Source organism: Cyprinodon variegatus, unplaced genomic scaffold, assembly GCF_000732505.1.
Source record: "Cyprinodon variegatus isolate N-32 unplaced genomic scaffold, C_variegatus-1.0 Scaffold340, whole genome shotgun sequence".
Classification (NCBI taxonomy): domain Eukaryota; kingdom Metazoa; phylum Chordata; class Actinopteri; order Cyprinodontiformes; family Cyprinodontidae; genus Cyprinodon; species Cyprinodon variegatus.
In genome coordinates this window covers 503213-521713 of record NW_015150793.1, presented here as the reverse complement: position 1 = coordinate 521713, position 18501 = coordinate 503213, and the positions used below count along the sequence as shown (strand labels likewise).

Below are 18501 nucleotides of genomic sequence, written 5' to 3'. Positions count from 1 at the left end.
TTGATTGTCAGATGGCTGCAGTGTCGCAGTGGGTAGTACTGAGGTCGTGCACCGACGAGGTTCCGGATTCTAATCCTGACCCGGGGTCTTTCTGCAAGGAGTTTGGATGTTCTCCCTTTGCATGTGTCCCTCCAGGTACTCCAGCTTCCTTCCACAGTCCAACAACATGTCCGTTAGGTCAATTGGCTTCTCTAAATTCAAATGTTAGTGTGTGTTTGAATCTTTGTTTGTCCTGTTTGTGTTTGTGTTGCCCTGCGATGGACTGATGACCTGTCCAGGGTGTACCCCACCTCTCACTGGTAGACAGCTGGTGAGGCACCAGCACCCCTCACACACCATACTTGGGATAAGTGTGACAGAAAATGGATGGATGATTTTCAGATGTCCTTGGCTAATTATTTTCATCACATTTCTTGAACCAAAATGCTTTTATGTTTTGGATCTCCTTTAAGTACGACTTTCAGTATCACTGTACTATAAGTTGTCACCGTGGTGTTACTTGCCAGGTCTTTGATACAAATCATGGAGCACCTGGAGCCCTAAGCGAAGACACTGAAGCCCACGCTGTCCTCAGCAGACTCATGACTCTAGATAAAAAAGGCTGCTGAAATTAACTAAAAAAATAAATAGGTGAAAGCAAAGTCAATTGCTTAGTAGTACTATGTTAAATTGGTCATGCTAACTTCACCATATATCACTACAGGATTATCTTTATGGCTCAGAAAACAATGAGCATATCCTGTTGTGTCTGGATCTTCAGATTAATTTTATTTTCTAGATTGTTTTTAGCAATTTAAAACTTTTTGGTACCATTACTTCGTAGGCGTGAGAAGGATCACTTAAAGTTGATAGTTTTTAAGTAGGTCTGCTGTATTTTCAGAATTATCTTTGCTTAAAACTGGTTTTGTCCTTTTTATTGGACTTGAAAAACAACGATTTGTGAGTATTTTACCAAAAAAAAAAAAAAAACTAAAATAAACGATTAATTGAATTCATCCAACTACAGCTGTTGCTGTATGTTGCCATCTGTCGGACGTTCGTTGAAATTACGTTTTTTTGGTGGACTTAATGATGCTTTCAAGATAATGGGAACTTTTTTACGTCAATCAACCAAAACAGATACAGGCAAATTTTCTTCAAAATGTATTTACACTTTAGTTACCTAACATTATATCTCAGCTTATATGTCATTTCAAAGTATAGAAATATTTAATTTAGTAATTAAGAAATGCATTTCCAACTTGGACATGTGTTTACCACTACCGGCTTTAGCATTTGAAACTACCAAACATGGCGGAGATGGAAGAGCCGTAAGTAGACGCAGAGGAAACGAGAAAGAAACCCCGAAAATATGCTGTCTGATCCCATTAACCTAAAAACATAGCGTGAATCAACCTTCCTTTATTCTCTCTTTTTAGGGAGAAGAAGAGAGGGAGAGTAGTGGAGCTGACTGAGAAGTTAGTGGAGGTTTGAGGTTTCCAGGGCTCCGGGTTTAAACAGGAAGAACAGGAAGAAAGCAAACCTTAGCTAGAAAAGAAAACTAACCTGGCTGTAAACAAAATACACAAGTAACCACTTTAGAGGCATTTTCCGTGGCTAGTCTATCAGAAACAAAAAGCTTGTCTAAACAGTGAATTCGCGACTTTTATCCGTATTTGAAGGAATGATGTGTGGTCACTGTTGACATAATGGCTATTTATGGAAGACTAACCGTCGGTTTTATCCACCCAGGAGCAGCTGAGGGAGAGAGAGTCAGAAACACCTGACCTAAAAGGAAAAACAAAATGTTGCGAGCTTAGATAAAACAAGTTTTGAATAAGTCAAGGAAATGTGCAAAGCTTTGTATAATGTTGTGATAGTCCAGCACAAAGTTGTTCATTTTTGTGGAGTGGAAGGGAAATGAGACATGGTTTGCTAACATTCGGGCTATTTGATTTATAAATCAATCAAATATGCCCCAGCAGGACGCTGCCAACATTTTTAGGCTGATGATGCTGTTTTAAGAGTTTGCTTTCGACTTCAAACGAGCAGAATATCTACATCTGGACTCATTTCCCCCCAGTATTGCGGGGAACTCTAATAATCTCTTATCACTATTTCCATCAAAGGCTTGGCAAGTTTACATTTCATTTTGTTCAGGATGCCTGAGCTGTGGATCTCCTGTCAGTTCAGACAGACAGTTGTGTTTTGGTTTACAGTGGTGCCATTACTTTTTTCTTTTTCATTTTTGGATTATGGACTGACCAATCATTGAGATGATACAGATCCTATTGTGACAAAGTGGTTTAGTTCGTGTGCACCACTCGTCCCTTATTCTTATTTCTTATTCATAATGCTTGAATTTAAACATTAGTTTGCAACTTTGCGTCACTTACTATCCCGGGTTTGTTTGTGTTAGCATTATGTTTTATTTTCCATCTATTTATATATTTAGGTTAAAAGCTATTACTTCTGGATTATCGATTGAACTTGTTTACTTTGTTTTCAAATAAACAATCAGCATATTCATGGCATCTGTTTATCTTTTTACTCACCATTGTTTGTCCCAGTATTTCCTGCTAAAATGACCAGATGATGTCATTCATTACCCTGCTGGGTTCTACCAATTAGAGGGTTTTCTTTTGAATAACGCTTTGCTTGTTTTTCTTTAAGTAAACTTTTTGAGTTACCTTGTATCACATAGCTTATTTTGCAGACCCTTTCATTATGTAGATGAGTTTGTAAATTAGATTAATGGTTTTTTTCTTGTTTCTCTGTTAAGACTTTGTTAGTTGTTTCTACCTGTTTAATTGTGGCTTGGTCCAATCAAGTGCAGATGTGTTGCCAATTAATGATACAAACATTTGGGAAGCGCATTAGAATGTTTGTCAGAGTGAAAAGGGCCAAATAAATAAAAAACAATCAGAGGAATCTGGAACCGATGGCTGGTCTTTGACCATATTACCTTCACACCTATGTGTGCTTTAAACCTTCTACAATGTTATCCCTGGCATCTGTGTTTTCTTTGGTCTTTATCCTGCTAATTGTTCAGATTGGTTTCCAACAGCATCTGAGGCCTTCACAGGAAAGCAGTTTTTGTAATGACAAGTTAAACTTGTCAAAAGTGTTGAATTAAAAATCCAAAAGACTAAATTCAAAAAACAAACACTTCTCACCTTTCAGTTTTTATTTATCATCAGATGAGAAACCCGTGTCTGTATTTCCTCGTTCTTTACATACATGCACTACTTTGTGTTTGCCTATCTTATAGAGTGCTTAAAGACTGTGCTCATCTGATAAATGTGAAAAAATATACATGAATATTTTTCAAGCAGCAGGTCTCTTTTATTTCAAGGTCCTTTAACTGTGTCATCGGATATAAACTGCACAGTTCACTCTACCTAATGTAGATTCTTTGAGTCATTGCTCCTTTTTGGTCAACCGTCTGATATTATCTTGTACAGCATTCATTTGCCATATGTCTTTCAGATTTATGGCACATATTAATGTTTCTATATATATGTCCTTTCTGCAGGATGGTGGTGGACGGAGTCGGCGGGGGGAGCTGTGAATGGGAAGGCCGATGGAATCACGTCACAAAGTTCCTGGAGAGATCAGGGCCATTCACACATCCCGACTTTGAGCCCAGCACAGAGGTAGTCATCTCGATAAAGCTTTCAAGTGCCGCCCTCCATAAACTGTCCTGTTGTTTCTCAATAATGTTATGTTATTGTTATAATTTCAACAGTGTTTGCAGTTTTTGTTAGAAACCTGTAAGATCCTGGTCATTGGTGCTGGTGGACTGGGATGTGAGCTACTGAAAGACCTGGTAAATTCTCTGCTGTTTACATTTCCTCTCTGTTCTAAAATAATCCACTGCTAATATAATATGTACTATGCTTGTCTTTGCTGTGTCATTCAGGCTTTATCAGGCTTCCGAAACATTGATGTAGTGGACATGGACACAATAGATGTTTCCAACCTGAATCGTCAGTTCCTTTTCAGGTGGATGTAATTATTTAGTTATTGATTTACAATTACTCATTAAATAAAGCTGAAGCATTATTTTAGTTTTTAAAAATATGTTTTTCACCAGATCAAAAGATGTAGGCCGACCCAAGGCAGATGTGGCAGCAGATTTTATCAACAGCCGAATCCCAGGGTGCCGGGTGGTACCGTATCCTTTTCCAAAAGCAAGATTTTGGATTGTTAACCACATCATTTTACACCTTTCTTTGTGGAAAATATCACAAGCACACAGATCCAATCTCAGAAAGTAAGGGGAATGTGAAATAAAATTAGAATGATCTTCTCCTTAATCTTTGCTTCAGACATTTTAAGAAAATTCAAGATTTAGATGAAACGTTCTACAGGCGTGAGTATCTGTCATGTACTTCCTCATCTCTTCAGACTTACTAAATCAGTGGTTTATGTCTTTGAGGAGGTACTTAGTGTACGAATTATGTAATATAGTAAGTTTTATTCAGATGAACTACTGCTAATAAATCCATACTGAATTTATTTCATAAATGATTATAAAAACACAGCTCATTAGTGAAATAAACAATATTCAGACCATAGTGTAAAAAAAGTGGCATATGTATCACAATGCCTTGCAGAAACGTCCATACACTATAATCTTTTTGTCTCAACATTCTTCAGTTTTTTTTATCTGATATTATTATAGCTTTTTTGGTGAAAAAACTCAGTGAACACACCATCCCCACTTTTAAGAAAATAAATGGTGGTAGCATCGTGCCGTTGCGATGCCTTTTGCAGCAGGAAAAGGAAACTGTTCAAATATTTTTATAAGACATTGAATTTGTGGTTTTACTCTAGCAAAATGTTAACCGGTTCAATGGGGATAAATATTTCTTTAAGGCACTCTGTGCTTTTATCTGACGTGTACTTGACAGTACAGGTGAAACAAAAAAATATCCGGTTATTCCAGGTCAGATTAACATATTAGTTTGTAAGAGATATTTGAATGCCTGTGTCCAGCTTTATTTTGGATCCATCTATCCATCTTCTCCTGCTTACTCCATCAGGGTCAGTGGGGCCGGTGCAGACTATGGGAGAGGTGGGGTACACCCTGCACAGCCTGTCGCAGGGCTACACAGAGACACACATCCATGCACACCCACACCTAGGGACAATTTAGAGAAGCCAATTAACCTAACAGTTAACCTAACTGTGGCAGGAAGCTTGAGTATCATGAGAGAACCCACGCATGCACAGGGAGAACATGCAAACTCAATGCAGAAAGACCTCGAGCACAGCACCTTCTCACTGCAGGGCAACAGTGCTCCAAACTGCACCACCGTGCAGCCCCATTTTGGTACCATCCATCCATTTTTTCCAGCTGTCTACGGACAGGAGGCGTGGGTACACCCTGGACAGGTCGCCAGTCCATTGTATGGCAACACAGAGACAAACAGGACAAACAACCATTCACACACACTCACAACTTAGGAGAATTTAGAGAAGCCAATAAACCTAACAGTCATGTTTTTGGACTGTGAGAAAGCCGGAGTACCCGGAGAGAATCCACGTATGCTCAGAGAGAACATGCAAACTCCATGCAGAAAGACCCCGGACCGAGAATCGAACACAGAACTTTCTCATTGCAGGGCAAGTGCTACCCACTGCTCCACCGTGCAGCCCCATTTTAGTACCTTAAATAAAACATGTTAAAACAGAGAGCACCTTACATGTAGACATTGAACAACCTTCAGCCACCTGGCTTCTAATGCTGCTGGCTCTCTAAAGGGATTTATATATAAAACTCTTGAATTGAAATTGATTAAATGACATTATTATGCTAATTATTTTGAAGAGTTATCCTCATTATTAACAAAACTTACAGCCTTTTATTTATTTTCTCCTGCTTTCATATAGGATTCCACATTATTGTCTGTGGGCTTGACTCTATCGTTGCCAGGAGGTGGATGAACGGTATGCTGGTAAGTTGTTTCCTTATAGAACTGATCTTCACTTTTTTCATTTATCAGTATCAAAGCTGTGATTTCAGGATGATAAGAGATTTTTTATGCATTTGTTTTTATGTGCAGATATCTTTGCTGGTATACGAGGATGGTGAAGTGGATCAAACATCTATTATTCCACTTGTTGATGGTGGGACAGAAGGCTTTAAAGGCAACGCCAGGGTCATTCTCCCAGGCTTAACTGCCTGCATTGACTGTACCCTTGAACTTTACCCTCCCCAGGTAATCTGGGACACCTTCAGTGTAGCCAATGCACAGAAACCAAATCATAATGGGTTTTAATGTCCACCTGTTCTTGCAGATTAACTTCCCCATGTGCACAATAGCAACAATGCCTCGGTTGCCAGAGCATTGTATTGAATATGTACGGATACTGCTGTGGCCCAAGGAGATGCCGTTTGGAGGTAAATAACAAAGGCGGATTACTTGTCACTTGTTTTTTTTCTTATTATTTCCCTTTTATGATTAAGCTTGATAATAAAGTACAACTTTGTTCTTTGGCTGTTTTGTTCTGTAAATGTGGATAAGATGCTATAGCCTTGGACGGAGATGACCCCGAGCACATCCAGTGGGTGTTCCAGAGATCTCTGGAGAGAGCTGCAGAGTTCAGCATAACTGGAGTCACATACAGACTTACACAGGGTGAGCATAAAACAGCCCATCTGCTGCCAGGTCTCTGTTGTTTTGTCTTCCTGCTGCTCCTCTGGGAAATGAGCCAAGTTATAAAAAAAAAAACACAACTGTTAAACTTTTTATTTCAGTCTGTGTGTTTGCATTGAATTTAGAGATGATTATCTAACAGAGATCACTTTTATCAGTATTTGGTTTTATTTAGTTACATTTATTGGCTGTCTGGTTTCTTTTGATTGAGGAATGATGAGTGAGCAAAGCAGATTTTCCCTTTGAATTTTGCAGGTGTTGTGAAACGCATAATTCCTGCTGTAGCATCTACAAACGCTGTCATTGCTGGTAAGTTTCAGATTATAGGTATATCTGTCAGAAGTCTTGGGCTGGTTATAGTTTATTCAAATTTCTCTCAACCTATAAGATAAATATTAGAGAAGTACCAAAAAGCTGCACTCAAGTAAGAATTGCACTACTTCATGTTTTTACTCATCCAATAAAAGTAGTAAAATAGTAATTGGGAAGAAATTTTAGTGGTTTAATTATGTTGTACATTTAGAAAACATACATTTATCAGCAAATTTGGAAGTTGAGATTAAAAAAATAATATATAACATTTGATAATTAAAAAACTATTTCAGGTGGAAGAAACAAGATTTTTTTTTTTTGCTAAAAAATCTCTTGACATCCTTATTGGTTGTACGTTATGGATGTAGATGAGAACATGGTAAGTTACATCCTGTAACATGATAAAATAAAGTATTGACTGATAAACTTGACCTCCAAACAACACAGCATATTGGCAAATAGGAAATAAAAATAAAACAAAGAAGCTGGAGTACTAAGCAGAAGTCTCACACATTAACTGTAGGTGTTCCGCTCTCTGGTGCATTTACAATAGAATAGAAAATCCCTTTATTGTCCCACAAGGAGGAAAATCTGGTGTTGCAGCAGCAAAAGGATTATAAAAAAATGGTCACACAAATATGGAACTTTGAAAAATGTATAAGAATAACATAATAGTGAAGAGTTAAACGATAAAGAATAAAATACTGTACTGTAAAATGTTTTAACAGTATAAAACTGCACCTGGAGAATAAATACCAATATACAGTTATGGACAGTTTTACAGAAATGGATATTTGAACATAGCAGCAACATCAGAGATGTGCAAAATGACAATGGCAGGCCATTTAACTGACTTGGGTAGAAACTGTGTAAAATCAGCATGAATGTAACAACTTATTGAAGTTGTTTGGAACAGTGGTCATTATAGAGTCTTACAGCTGCTGAGAGGATAATGCTTCCTGGTGCATTTGGGGTGTAGCAGTCTGTTACTGAAGGAGCTGTCTAGTTCTGCAACAGCTTCATGGATGGGGTGGGAGACATGTTTGTGTAAAACCAGCCTGTTCTTTCCATGGGTGGGTGGAGTAGCCAGACATTTTACCCAAGTATGAATAGAGATACCACATATTTTTACTCAAATAAAAGTAATGCAGAAAAAAACTACTCATTATAAGTACATTTTTATCAAAAAGTTACTCAATTAAATGTAACTGAGTAAATTTAACTACTTACTACCAACCTCTGAGATATATATATATATATATATATATATATATATATATACCAGAACAGTTTTTAAAATATATTAAGAAGATTTTGCTTTTTTTTATTTTTTAAACATAACATAGTTTGTGTTTTAACTACTTTGTTTTCTGCTTTTTGTGACGCAGCTGCTTGTGCAACTGAGGTTTTTAAGTTGGCAACAAGGTGAGTCATGAATCTTTCTTTTTTGCAATCATAAAAATTGGTTTACAAACTTTATCTCATTGTCTCGTATGTCATCTATTTGTGCAGCGCCTATGTACCTCTTTGCAATTATATGGTGTTCAATGATGTGGATGGCTTATACACGTACACTTTTGAGGCAGAACGGAAGGTTTGTGCCTGGGTTCCTTCTTTTTTCGTATTTATTACTATGATTCAGATTTTTTTTATGAGGTTGAGGCAAATTGCGACTCTTCCCTTTGTAGGAAAACTGTTCAGCCTGCAGCCAGATTCCTCAGGATCTAGGCTTTTCTCCATCTTCCACCCTGCAGGAGGTTCTGAACTACCTGACAGAGAGTGTCTCCCTGTAGGTTTGCTTGACTCTTTGTGCTTTCTTATTAAGTTTGTTCTTATGGTTGTTATCATCCTTAATTTATATGTTGAATCTGTAACATCTGTTTTCAGGCAAATGAAATCACCTGCTATAACAGCAAAGGTTGAAGGAAAGAGCAAAACTTTATATCTGCAGGTAAAAAAAAGTCTTAGTTTATATTTGACTAATAAATATGATTAAATTGGAAATCTCTAAAATAATCTTATCCATTGTATCTTCTTTCTCAGTCCGTTGCCTCAATCGAACAAAGGACAAGACCAAATCTTTCCAAAACCTTGAGAGGTCAGTTGCTTCTAAAATATTTGATTAGTGGCAGAGCTTTGATTTATAACAGGCCATATGTCTTCTTCATGCATGTGATTGACCTGTTTTCCAGATCTGGGCCTAAAAGACGGACAAGAACTGGCTGTGGCTGATGTCACCAGTCCCCAAACCATGCTGTTCCGACTCTGCTTTACCTCATAAAACTATTTCAAGCTATTTCAATACAGAACAGTTTACTGCACGTTCAGTCAAATTTTCATCAGGTGTAATTAATGTTCTACTGGTAAAATGTATATATTGACAAAAGTGGACGTTTTGCACAGGAAAGCCAAATTGCTGTCTACATCTTGTCATTTTTGATTGTTTCGTTTTTTTGTTTGTTTTTGTTAATATCTGACATTTAAATAATTGTAGTTTGGTTTGGGCAAATAAGAATATTCTTTAAATGCTTTGATTGTACTTATTTATTTCCTAGTTTTTTTCAATTTACATTGCCTATGCAGCGGTATGAAGATGTTTGAGTTGGAATAAAATGGTTTGTCTTATATCATGTTGCTTCTTGTCCCTACACACACACACACACACACACATATATATTTTTTGGTTTGTCTTTTACAATAAACATGATAGTGCATGAAAAATATGCTGTCAATTATATAAAAAAATAGGTCTGTATCTTGAAGAAGCATTCAAAGATCTTACAATTTTACGAACGTTTTACATTTTTTAAGGGTACAAGTTTTAGAAAAATGTATGTAATGGACCAAAACCGAAGCGCTAAATATTGTACATTTTATACAAATACAAATCTAAAATTTCACAAATGCATTTTCATTTAGACATCTTGTAAAAAAAAAAAAAAATGTATTTGTAGGACTAAACAACAGCTAGATGCGTGGGTCATCCCAATAAGTTCTGAAAATCAAGGGAATAAAAAGTGGCTAATCTGTGCAGCACAGCTTTATCTCTTCAGAATGGTTAAAGGGCATAACATAAACAGAAGTTTAAGTGCAGACAAAGTGTTTTAACTTTGGACTCAGACTGGGCTATTTTAAGGCATGAATATGCTTTGGTCTAAAAAATGACATTAGAATTTCTGTTTACCGTACAAGAGGAAATTTCTTCTGAAACATTAACCTTCAACCTACTCTCAAGTCTTTTTTTTTTTTTTATCTCTAACATGCTTACCCTCTGTTTAGCTGTTTCTGTGTACCGATCAACTCTGAACCATCCAAAATAAAAGAAAATAATAAAATAAACCTTGGTCCATAATGCTGTCACCATCTCTCCTGTAGACACGTCTTTAGGGTCAGGCACACAGTTTGTGGCATGTAAACCTGCAACATTAGTTTGGTTCTATAATCAGAGTACATTCCACCTGTTGGTTTAGCTCTTTGCAAGGTTTTAGATTCTAGCTGGGGACCACATTTGCAAACTAACAAAGCTACGAAATTGAAAAAGAAATATCAACTTTTAGACGTTTTTCTTTTTTTTCTATTTAGTTATTACTGCATTACTTCAGCATAAGAATATTAATTAGCATATCTTAACTCTATTGTATTCCGAATAAGTAAACCCTTTTAAAGGGTGTAGTGGGAGGGCGGGTCGAGGGGAGTGGCGGCCTAGTAGTTAGGAAATCGGACTTTGAATCCTGGGGTTTTGAGTTTGAGCCCCACTCTCACAGACCGCAACTGCTCACCAAGGGGATGGGTTAAATGCAGAGAGTTCATTTCGTTGCTCTGTACTTGTGACAGTGTAATAACAATATAAAAGCTGCGGGAAAAAATTATAATGCTAATGTCCACATGTAGAAAAGCTTCATGTTGTGTTTTGTGTATCTTTAAATTTGAAAAGTCAGAATCACACAACTGTTCTATTGCAAAAGGGGAAAAGCCTTTCAGTACCCTGTCAGCCAAGATCAGATAGTCCTTACTAAGAGTAAGAGCCTCAAATTTCAGTTTTTAAATCTCTATGTTTTTATGGTTAAATTATTAGTTAATGCTAGGTTAGTTTACAATAATGATCAAAATAAAGTTTATGATAAAGAAAAATATTTTTTTTGCATATAGAGGATAAGATGATTAGGGCCACTAAAAAAAATAAAAAAGTTAACTGATTTTTGAATATTACTTCAGTTTAATGTGGGAAAACGCCCAAATTCTGACTTTAATCTCAGAATTCTGACTTTTTTCTCAGAATTTTCTCAGAATTCTGACTTTAATATCAGAATTCTGACTTAAATCTCAAAATTCTGACTGAATTCTGACAGCTTACAAACATGTTGGCATCCAGCAGAATTCTGACTTTTTTCTCATATTATACTGAAATAAAATTTAAATATCAGTTAACTTTTTTGTTTTTTCAGTGGCCCTAATCCTCTCCCGTACTTAAATAATCTAGAATCTAAAATACATACAATATGAGGTTTTTATGTTCGAGTCTTAATGTACTTTCAATTTTTTTTATTTTATTGTGGACAATGTGCGTTTGTTTTCGTTTTGTCTTACGCATGGCAAGTTGCGGCTGCCTTCCTTTACCTCGGATATTGCTGGAAGAAAAGTTAATCTCCTAAAATAACTGACCGCTATATTCGGTACGAGACACACAATAAAGAATATTTGAAATTACAGCATTCTAAACAAATCGTTAATAAAATGGAAAGTCCTTGCGTGTTTTTCTGCTTTGAATATTTCCCTTATGATATTTTTTTTGGAAATTCTGAGCGGTACGCGAATGCAACACCAGACCCAAACCGGATCGTGACGTCATTGTGCTACGTGGAAAGGAAGTGGCGAGCATGCTAGCCTTAGCTGTGCTACAAGTCAACTGCGACCAAAACAAACGATGAGGGCCATTAAAATGAGCCGAAAAAGGCGTGAATTGACAACGACAGTTGGTTTAGTTTAAAAGTTTGCGTTGAGAGTTTGGATTATTTATTAGCTATTGGTCTTTTCTGGTGACGGGCTCGTAGGAAACACTATATTTTAGGTGTGAGTTAAGCAGTTTTTTTTTTCTTTCCAGTTGAAACTATCTGACCAAAATAATTTACAGGAACCGTATGTTTATTAATGTCTTCGATGTTTAGCTTTTAACTTCTTACTCGGTCCTAGCTGCCTGTTTGGCTCCGAAGACTGTGACTTGTGAAGGCAGGTCAGTGATAAATAAGAAAAATGTGAAGACTTATACCTTGTCGAACCCGCTTGAAGTCAATTTGTTTTAATAACTAGCTAGCTTCAGTATCAGAATGAGCTGGTTTAACGCGTCTCACCTGTCGAGCTTCGCCAAACAAGCTTTAACGACAGCGCAGAAATCAATCGACCGAGTTCTGGACATCAAGGAAGAGGATCAATGGGGTGACACGGTTGTAATGCCCTATGACGGTAAGCAGCAAACGCAGCCGTATTTAAAGATGTTAAATCAGTACATGGAAAGTTCAATGACCACTTTGCTATCTGTTTTAGATACATCCTCACCTGGGAAGGTCACTGTGAGTGGAGGATGGGGTATGACGCAATGGGAAGCGCCTGCTGAAGAGAAGGCCACTACTCCTCCTCTCACCTCTGAGGCTATTACCACCCCTGTCACACGTACTGTTGTGGATGAATCTGAAAACTTTTTCAGTGCCTTTCTATCACCAGGAGATGCACCAGTGACCAATTCCAAAGTTGTGTCAATCCCCCCAGCAAAGACTCAAAGGCAAACTCAGGAGAAGGAAAAGAAAAGCAAAAACGAAGGAGCAGTGCTGCAGATCAAAAATGAGGACAATACTCCAGAACCAGAAGGGCCTACGGAGGAGAGTATTGAGAGTCAGGTAGTGGCGGACAGCCAACAGCCTGAGGAGACCAAATCCGCTCTTGCAGCACCTTATGCTGATGCCATCCTCCTTCAGCCGGTTTCTCCTGTTTCTTCTCCAACTGACCACCCTTTCAGTCCAGACAGCACGATCGACGATGTAAAAACAGATACAGAGTCAGTTTCAGCTGAATCCAAAACGCAAGCAGAAGATCCACCTGAAAAACAGGTAGAGACCGATTCCACAAACTCCTCTGAAGCTTCTGAAGATAAGAACTCTACCCCAGCTGATAACACAATCCCCGCATCCTCCAAGGACGTTCCCTCTGCTCAAAAGGATCTTAAAGCAGAGGATCGTCAAAACGAGACACCCTCTCCTCCAGTCAGTGCTTTCTCCTCGGGGACTTCAACTACAAGTGACATTGAAGTGCTTGACCATGAGAGCGTGTTGAGTGAAAGTTCTGCCAGCTCCAGACAAGAAACCAGTGAGAGTAAAACTGGGCTTCACCTGATGCAAGGCTCCTTCCAGCTCCTCACGGCTTCAACCTGTGGAGATTTTGCCCGACTGGAGGACTATCACAAACTCACAGAGAGCTGCGGGTCCTCCTCAGATGCGTTTGAGCGCATTGATTCGTTTAGCGTGCAGTCCCTGGACAGCAGGAGCGTCAGCGAGGTTAACTCTGATGATGAAGTCCCTGGAAGTCGGACTCTAGCTTCCGTTACTGCTGGCCCGACTCCTCTGTCTTCAACATGTGAAAAGCAAGAGGATGAAGTGGAGGAGAGCACAGACGATGTGAAGGATGCCCAGGAAGAAGGACTGGTTGAGGCAGGCAAGGAGCAGGCAGTAGACGAGATGGAGGAAAGTGGGCGAAGTGCAACTCCTGTGAACAGCGAGCAGCCTGACGAATTGTATGGCAGCGTTGGTGACGATACGGTGTTCGGCTCTACCTGCAGTGCAGAAGAAAAGGGGACTCCGCCAATCACAGAAGAGATGAGAAGTGTCTCAACTTCACAGATATTGGAGCTGCAAAAGGTAAACCTTAAATCTATTGGGAACAGATATGTTCTACAGAATTGCAGACACACAAACCCATCATGCAAATAGGATTTGTTTTTGTCTGCAGAGTTGATCTAATCTCAATCATTACTACAGTAGATTGGTTGCAATAAGTAGCAGAAATGTCTCGATTCAATATTTGATTGCCTAATGAAGTACTATTCACACAGGCTGCATGACAGTGAGGTATGTCAACAGTTAGGTGAATTTGCTGTCCTTGTTTCCTAAACTTGATACAGTTTTTGGTGACCAAGATGCTAAAGCTGTCAGAGAATGATGTGGTCATCATGTTGATAGAAAAGGTGGATTCAAGGCAGCTAGCATTATTATAGTAGTATTAAACCTTACAGTTGTATATTTTGCTTATATTGTCCTACTCAAGTTTATATACATGTGTATATACGTGGACATGATGCAGTCTAATACAGGTTTAAAATTTAATCAATAACTGAAATTGATGTAAACCAATGCAGTAAACTATCATTACCTGGACTGTAGAGACTAAAACATGCCATTTCCTGAAAGAAGAACCTACTTACTAGGATGTCCTGATACAACTTTACATTTCCTATATGATGCTGATATTGCAGTTTTAAGAATTGACTGTTATCAATATTGACCTGATATGATATTAGCACAAATTATACATGTTTTTATTACTTATTTTGTAATTATGTTTTGAAAAGGCTTGACCAAGTAACAATACTAACACGGAGAACAGTAGTCAACAACAATAGGTTTGAGAACAACATACCCACGTAATGTTAACAAATGCGGGTTTGCCATTAATCATATAATTATTTTGAACAATTTCTTTGCATGATTGGAATTTGAATTATGAATAACTCATAATTCTTGATAAACCCTAAAGACTGAATGTATTGCCTGAATAATTTTTTGTACTTAATTTTCTTTTATCAGTGTACATAAACATGGATCGGTTTGAACATGTGATTAGATGGAGTCACTGTGTGCATTTATGCGATAAAACCATTTTAAAATAGGCATGTTTTTTAAAAGCAGTATTATTGTTTGTTTATAATGAAAAATATGTCCTAGACTTGGATAACTTTTATTTTCATTTTGTATACACATAGTGTATACAAATTGAAATTTCGTTTTGCATGGCGCTACAGTTTTATGTCCGAATCTCCCACCCTGCTTTCCTCTGATGGACTGCTTTTGTTTTCTGTCCAGCTATTTCCTGGTATATTTTCTTCCAATCATGCGCTAATTCTAATCATCAAACAATATTTTGTTACCTGGACTGTAAAGACTAAAACATGCCCTTTCCTGAAAGAAGAACCTTTCAGGAAATTGCATGTTTTGGTGTGCAGTCCCTTATTGTTTTTTTTTTTGCTTCTAACTCTGCCTCTGGTACACCAGATGTTTATTCAGTATGTTATATTTTTTGTTGTGGTTTGTTTTTGCAATGAGCTTGATTTCTTTGAAGTTAGGAGTCCTCTCTGCTACCGCCCTCATTTTTAGTTCGCTGCATAGATTTTCTGTCGGACTAAACCACCATATCTGGCTGTACCACTATGAAATGAATTTCCAATAAGAAAAAAAATTTTAGTAAAATTAGAATAAAGTGTAAAACCTGAGTCTTTCAGGTTTGTTAATAATGAGTAAAACTCTGCCCTTCTGTTTACAGAATTTTTATTCTTTATTTAGTTTCTCTGTATTTTTGGAGTATGGCTCTATACAGCTTTGCCCTTGCTGTGTATACATTTCTTCTATTATGGGTATTTTTGTAGGTTATTGATGATCTGTCAAGCCGTCTGGAGAAGAGAGAATCTCAGCTGCTGGCTGTGAGCAAAGACAAGGCCAGGCTGGATGAGGAGTGTGACAATTTGAAAGAGTGAGTTTGTGGTTTGTACCAACAGACAATGACTGAAGCAGACAGATTTCTTGTTGTGTTTAATCATATTTACTACAAAATTTCATTGGAAGGCATGCTGAGTAACACTGTGGTTATATTGATGTGAAAGTAAGTGTTTATACCATATGTTTATCTGTCAGTGAAGTGATGAGCCTGAAGGAAGAGAGCTCCAATGTGCAATCCCTGAAAGATGAGTTCACTCAGCGTATTGCAGATGCAGAGAGGAAGGCTCAGTTGGCCTGCAAGGAGAGAGATATAGCCAAAAAGGTAATGTTAGTATTAGTGTTTTAAGGGTTTATCAACATAGACATCAAAGTTAAATCTGTAAACCATTGTCATTTTCCCCCCATTGTTTGGTTTGCAGGAGATAAAAGGTTTGCGGGAAGAACTTTCTACGAGACTAAACTCTTGTGATACAATGGAGCTAATCAGGGAGAAGGAGGAGCAGATCAGAGGTCTGCTTGAAGAAGGTGAGAGTCACTTTTCGAGTCCACTTGTCTCCGCACAGTAAAGCCTGAGCCTTCGGATTGCTTCTTTTATTTGTTTAGATGTTTTATATAAATCATGCAATATTTTGATAGACTGACATTATTAGACTTAATTTATTCAGTGAGAAGTTATCCCACTCGTTGACCGACAAAGGAAATATACAGTTTGTTCTCATGCTGTAAAATGCTGTTAAGTCTTGTGATTTTGACTAAAGGTAAGTGTAGATTTAAACAAACGGTTATGGTAAATATAGTCCTAGCAGATATTCAAATTTAAATAATTTTTCTGTAAAAGAAGGCAGAGAAACTACCTCAAACAGGGATTTGAATCAGATAAACCCAGCTTGAGACTGTAACTCGAAGAAATATGTATGGCTTTGGGTTTAGTGTTTTGTTTTTGCTTACCATCAGGTGAGAAGCTGTCAAAACAACAGCTGCAGCAGAGTAATATCATCAAGAAACTGCGTGTAAAGGAAAAGGAAAGCGACAGTAGGATTACCAAGCAGCAGAAGAAGATCAAAGAGCAAGAAGAGGAGCTTGGGCATCTGCAGCAGGTAAGGGAAAAAATATACATCAGCAACAATTCTACTAATTCACTTCTGTGTGACTGTATGAGTGATCTCCAATTTTTAAAGATAAGGACCAATCTTTAAGATGGCCACGTTTTTCATACTAATGTGAAAGCAGTGAATGCTAAACGCTGAATCATTATGATTGTGTTTTTTTTTTGTTTTTTTTTTTTTAGCATATAATGGCTTTTAAACCAGTAAATATAATCTTAAGTCCTGGGATTCATTTTACCTGAAAGGAATCCAGGGGAATCAGTCCCCTTTACTTTGAAAGGCCCTGGAACATTAGTTCAAATCTGTGTTAGAAAATTTTTCTACACCTTCAGTCCAGTAAGTGGCGGTAATAAGAGCAAACAACCAGTTTTAACCTTTACTCCAAATGCTAAAAAAGTTAATCATAACAATCTGTTTACTCCCTTAAAGAGACGCTTTATTTTTTAGCTGTTTAGCTGAAGAGTTGATGATAGCAAGACATGAAAATACATCTCCAGGAGCTGCATCTAATGTTGAACTGATCCTGGAGAGCTGTCAGGATGAAATCATTAAAGAGAGAAAAAAATAGATATGAATATATATAAGTTATGTTTTAATGAAAAGCAGTGAGGCTGTAGTGAATCTATATCAAGGAAAAGTGAGTATGTTCTGTTTGATTACCATTACAGGTTATAAGTGATACCATTAACAACACATGTAGAATATTTCCAGTGAAAAATATTCGATTATGTTTTCTGGTACTTGTAGTTTTTACCACATATTTTATAGATGCTTAAGGGGCTGAAAAGGAGTTAGGGAGCACTTTTTGGGAATTCCTAGAGCTAGTTCCCTATTAGCTAAGCTTGCCTGGATCAGCCTGACTTTTGTTGCTCTGTAAAAGCATATTTAAAAGTAGGATCATAATCTGGATGAACTAACTGCTCAGAGTACGTTTTTGGGTATAATACTAAAGCTTTTTATCCGACCTGCAGTTACTGCAGTTAAGATTCCTGGTCCTATGTTTCTAGGTTCTAGATGGAAAGGAAGAAGTGGAGAAACAACACAGAGAGAACATCAAGAGGCTGAATGGTGTGGTGGAGCAGCAAGAAAAGGAGCTAAACAGGCTTCAGACGGATGTAGAGGAGCTGCAGGAAAAAAACAGGAGCCTTCAAGCTGCCCTGGATAATTCTTATAAGTAAATATTTAACTTTCTTTTATAGACACTAAATGCTAAGAACATTAGCTCACAGGAGGAGTTCAGTATGTGTTTGCAGCGCAAACTGATGGGGACTTTGACCATCAATAACATTTAATTTGATATGTCTTAAAATCTCTTGGTATTGTTTTTTGTTGTAGTTTGATTTTTAGTCCAAAATGCTAAAAATGAGTCTATAACTCATAATTATCATATTTCATTTGTGTGATCATCGATCTGTTTTCTCCTTCTTTTAGTCACTAAATGTGCTTGTAATTTAGAGAACTCTGAGAAAGGTATGTCTGGTAATTTTACATTTATATGACTAATTTAAGAGCTTCACAAAGTCAAAGGTCACACAGTCCCGATATGTTAAGATGCAGAACAATGACGGCAAAACTATTTCTTTTATTCAAAGTCGTAGGGAAATCATATTTAAATGTCAAATGATTCTGGCTTAAACGCAGTGTTGGGAAAGTTCTCTTTCTACGTGAACTAGTTCAAAGTTC

General features: G+C 37.5%; 2 protein-coding genes across 3 annotated transcripts in view; both read left to right on the top strand.

The window, feature by feature from the left end:
* The first annotated feature begins 1186 nt into the window (after window positions 1-1186).
* Window positions 1187-9588, top strand: LOC107091497 (NEDD8-activating enzyme E1 catalytic subunit-like). 2 transcript variants are annotated; one of them, XM_015385452.1, is made up of 18 exons: window positions 1276-1310; window positions 1419-1457; window positions 3515-3635; window positions 3728-3808; window positions 3902-3984; window positions 4076-4156; window positions 4311-4354; window positions 5878-5942; window positions 6051-6206; window positions 6286-6388; window positions 6513-6626; window positions 6900-6953; window positions 8345-8381; window positions 8469-8550; window positions 8645-8745; window positions 8844-8907; window positions 9000-9054; window positions 9149-9588. In XM_015385452.1, exons 1-18 carry the CDS (start codon window positions 1291-1293, stop codon window positions 9235-9237), a joined length of 1389 nt encoding a protein of 462 aa, XP_015240938.1. In that variant the 5' UTR covers window positions 1276-1290; the 3' UTR covers window positions 9238-9588. The 2 variants fall into 2 exon arrangements, with proteins under 2 accessions (XP_015240939.1, XP_015240938.1); XM_015385453.1 differs by lacking the exon at window positions 1419-1457 and having other exon boundaries at window positions 1187-1310.
* Window positions 9589-11819: 2231 nt separating this feature from the next.
* Window positions 11820-18501, top strand: part of tmf1 (TATA element modulatory factor 1) — a 13571-nt gene continuing 6889 nt past the window's right edge. Inside the window, exons 1-7 of the mRNA XM_015385461.1 lie at window positions 11820-12416; window positions 12498-13861; window positions 15643-15746; window positions 15908-16034; window positions 16132-16237; window positions 16667-16809; window positions 17826-17992. Coding sequence (XP_015240947.1) covers window positions 12281-12416; window positions 12498-13861; window positions 15643-15746; window positions 15908-16034; window positions 16132-16237; window positions 16667-16809; window positions 17826-17992 — 2147 coding nt within the window. The 5' untranslated portion in view covers window positions 11820-12280. The remainder of the gene's footprint in view (window positions 12417-12497; window positions 13862-15642; window positions 15747-15907; window positions 16035-16131; window positions 16238-16666; window positions 16810-17825; window positions 17993-18501) is intronic.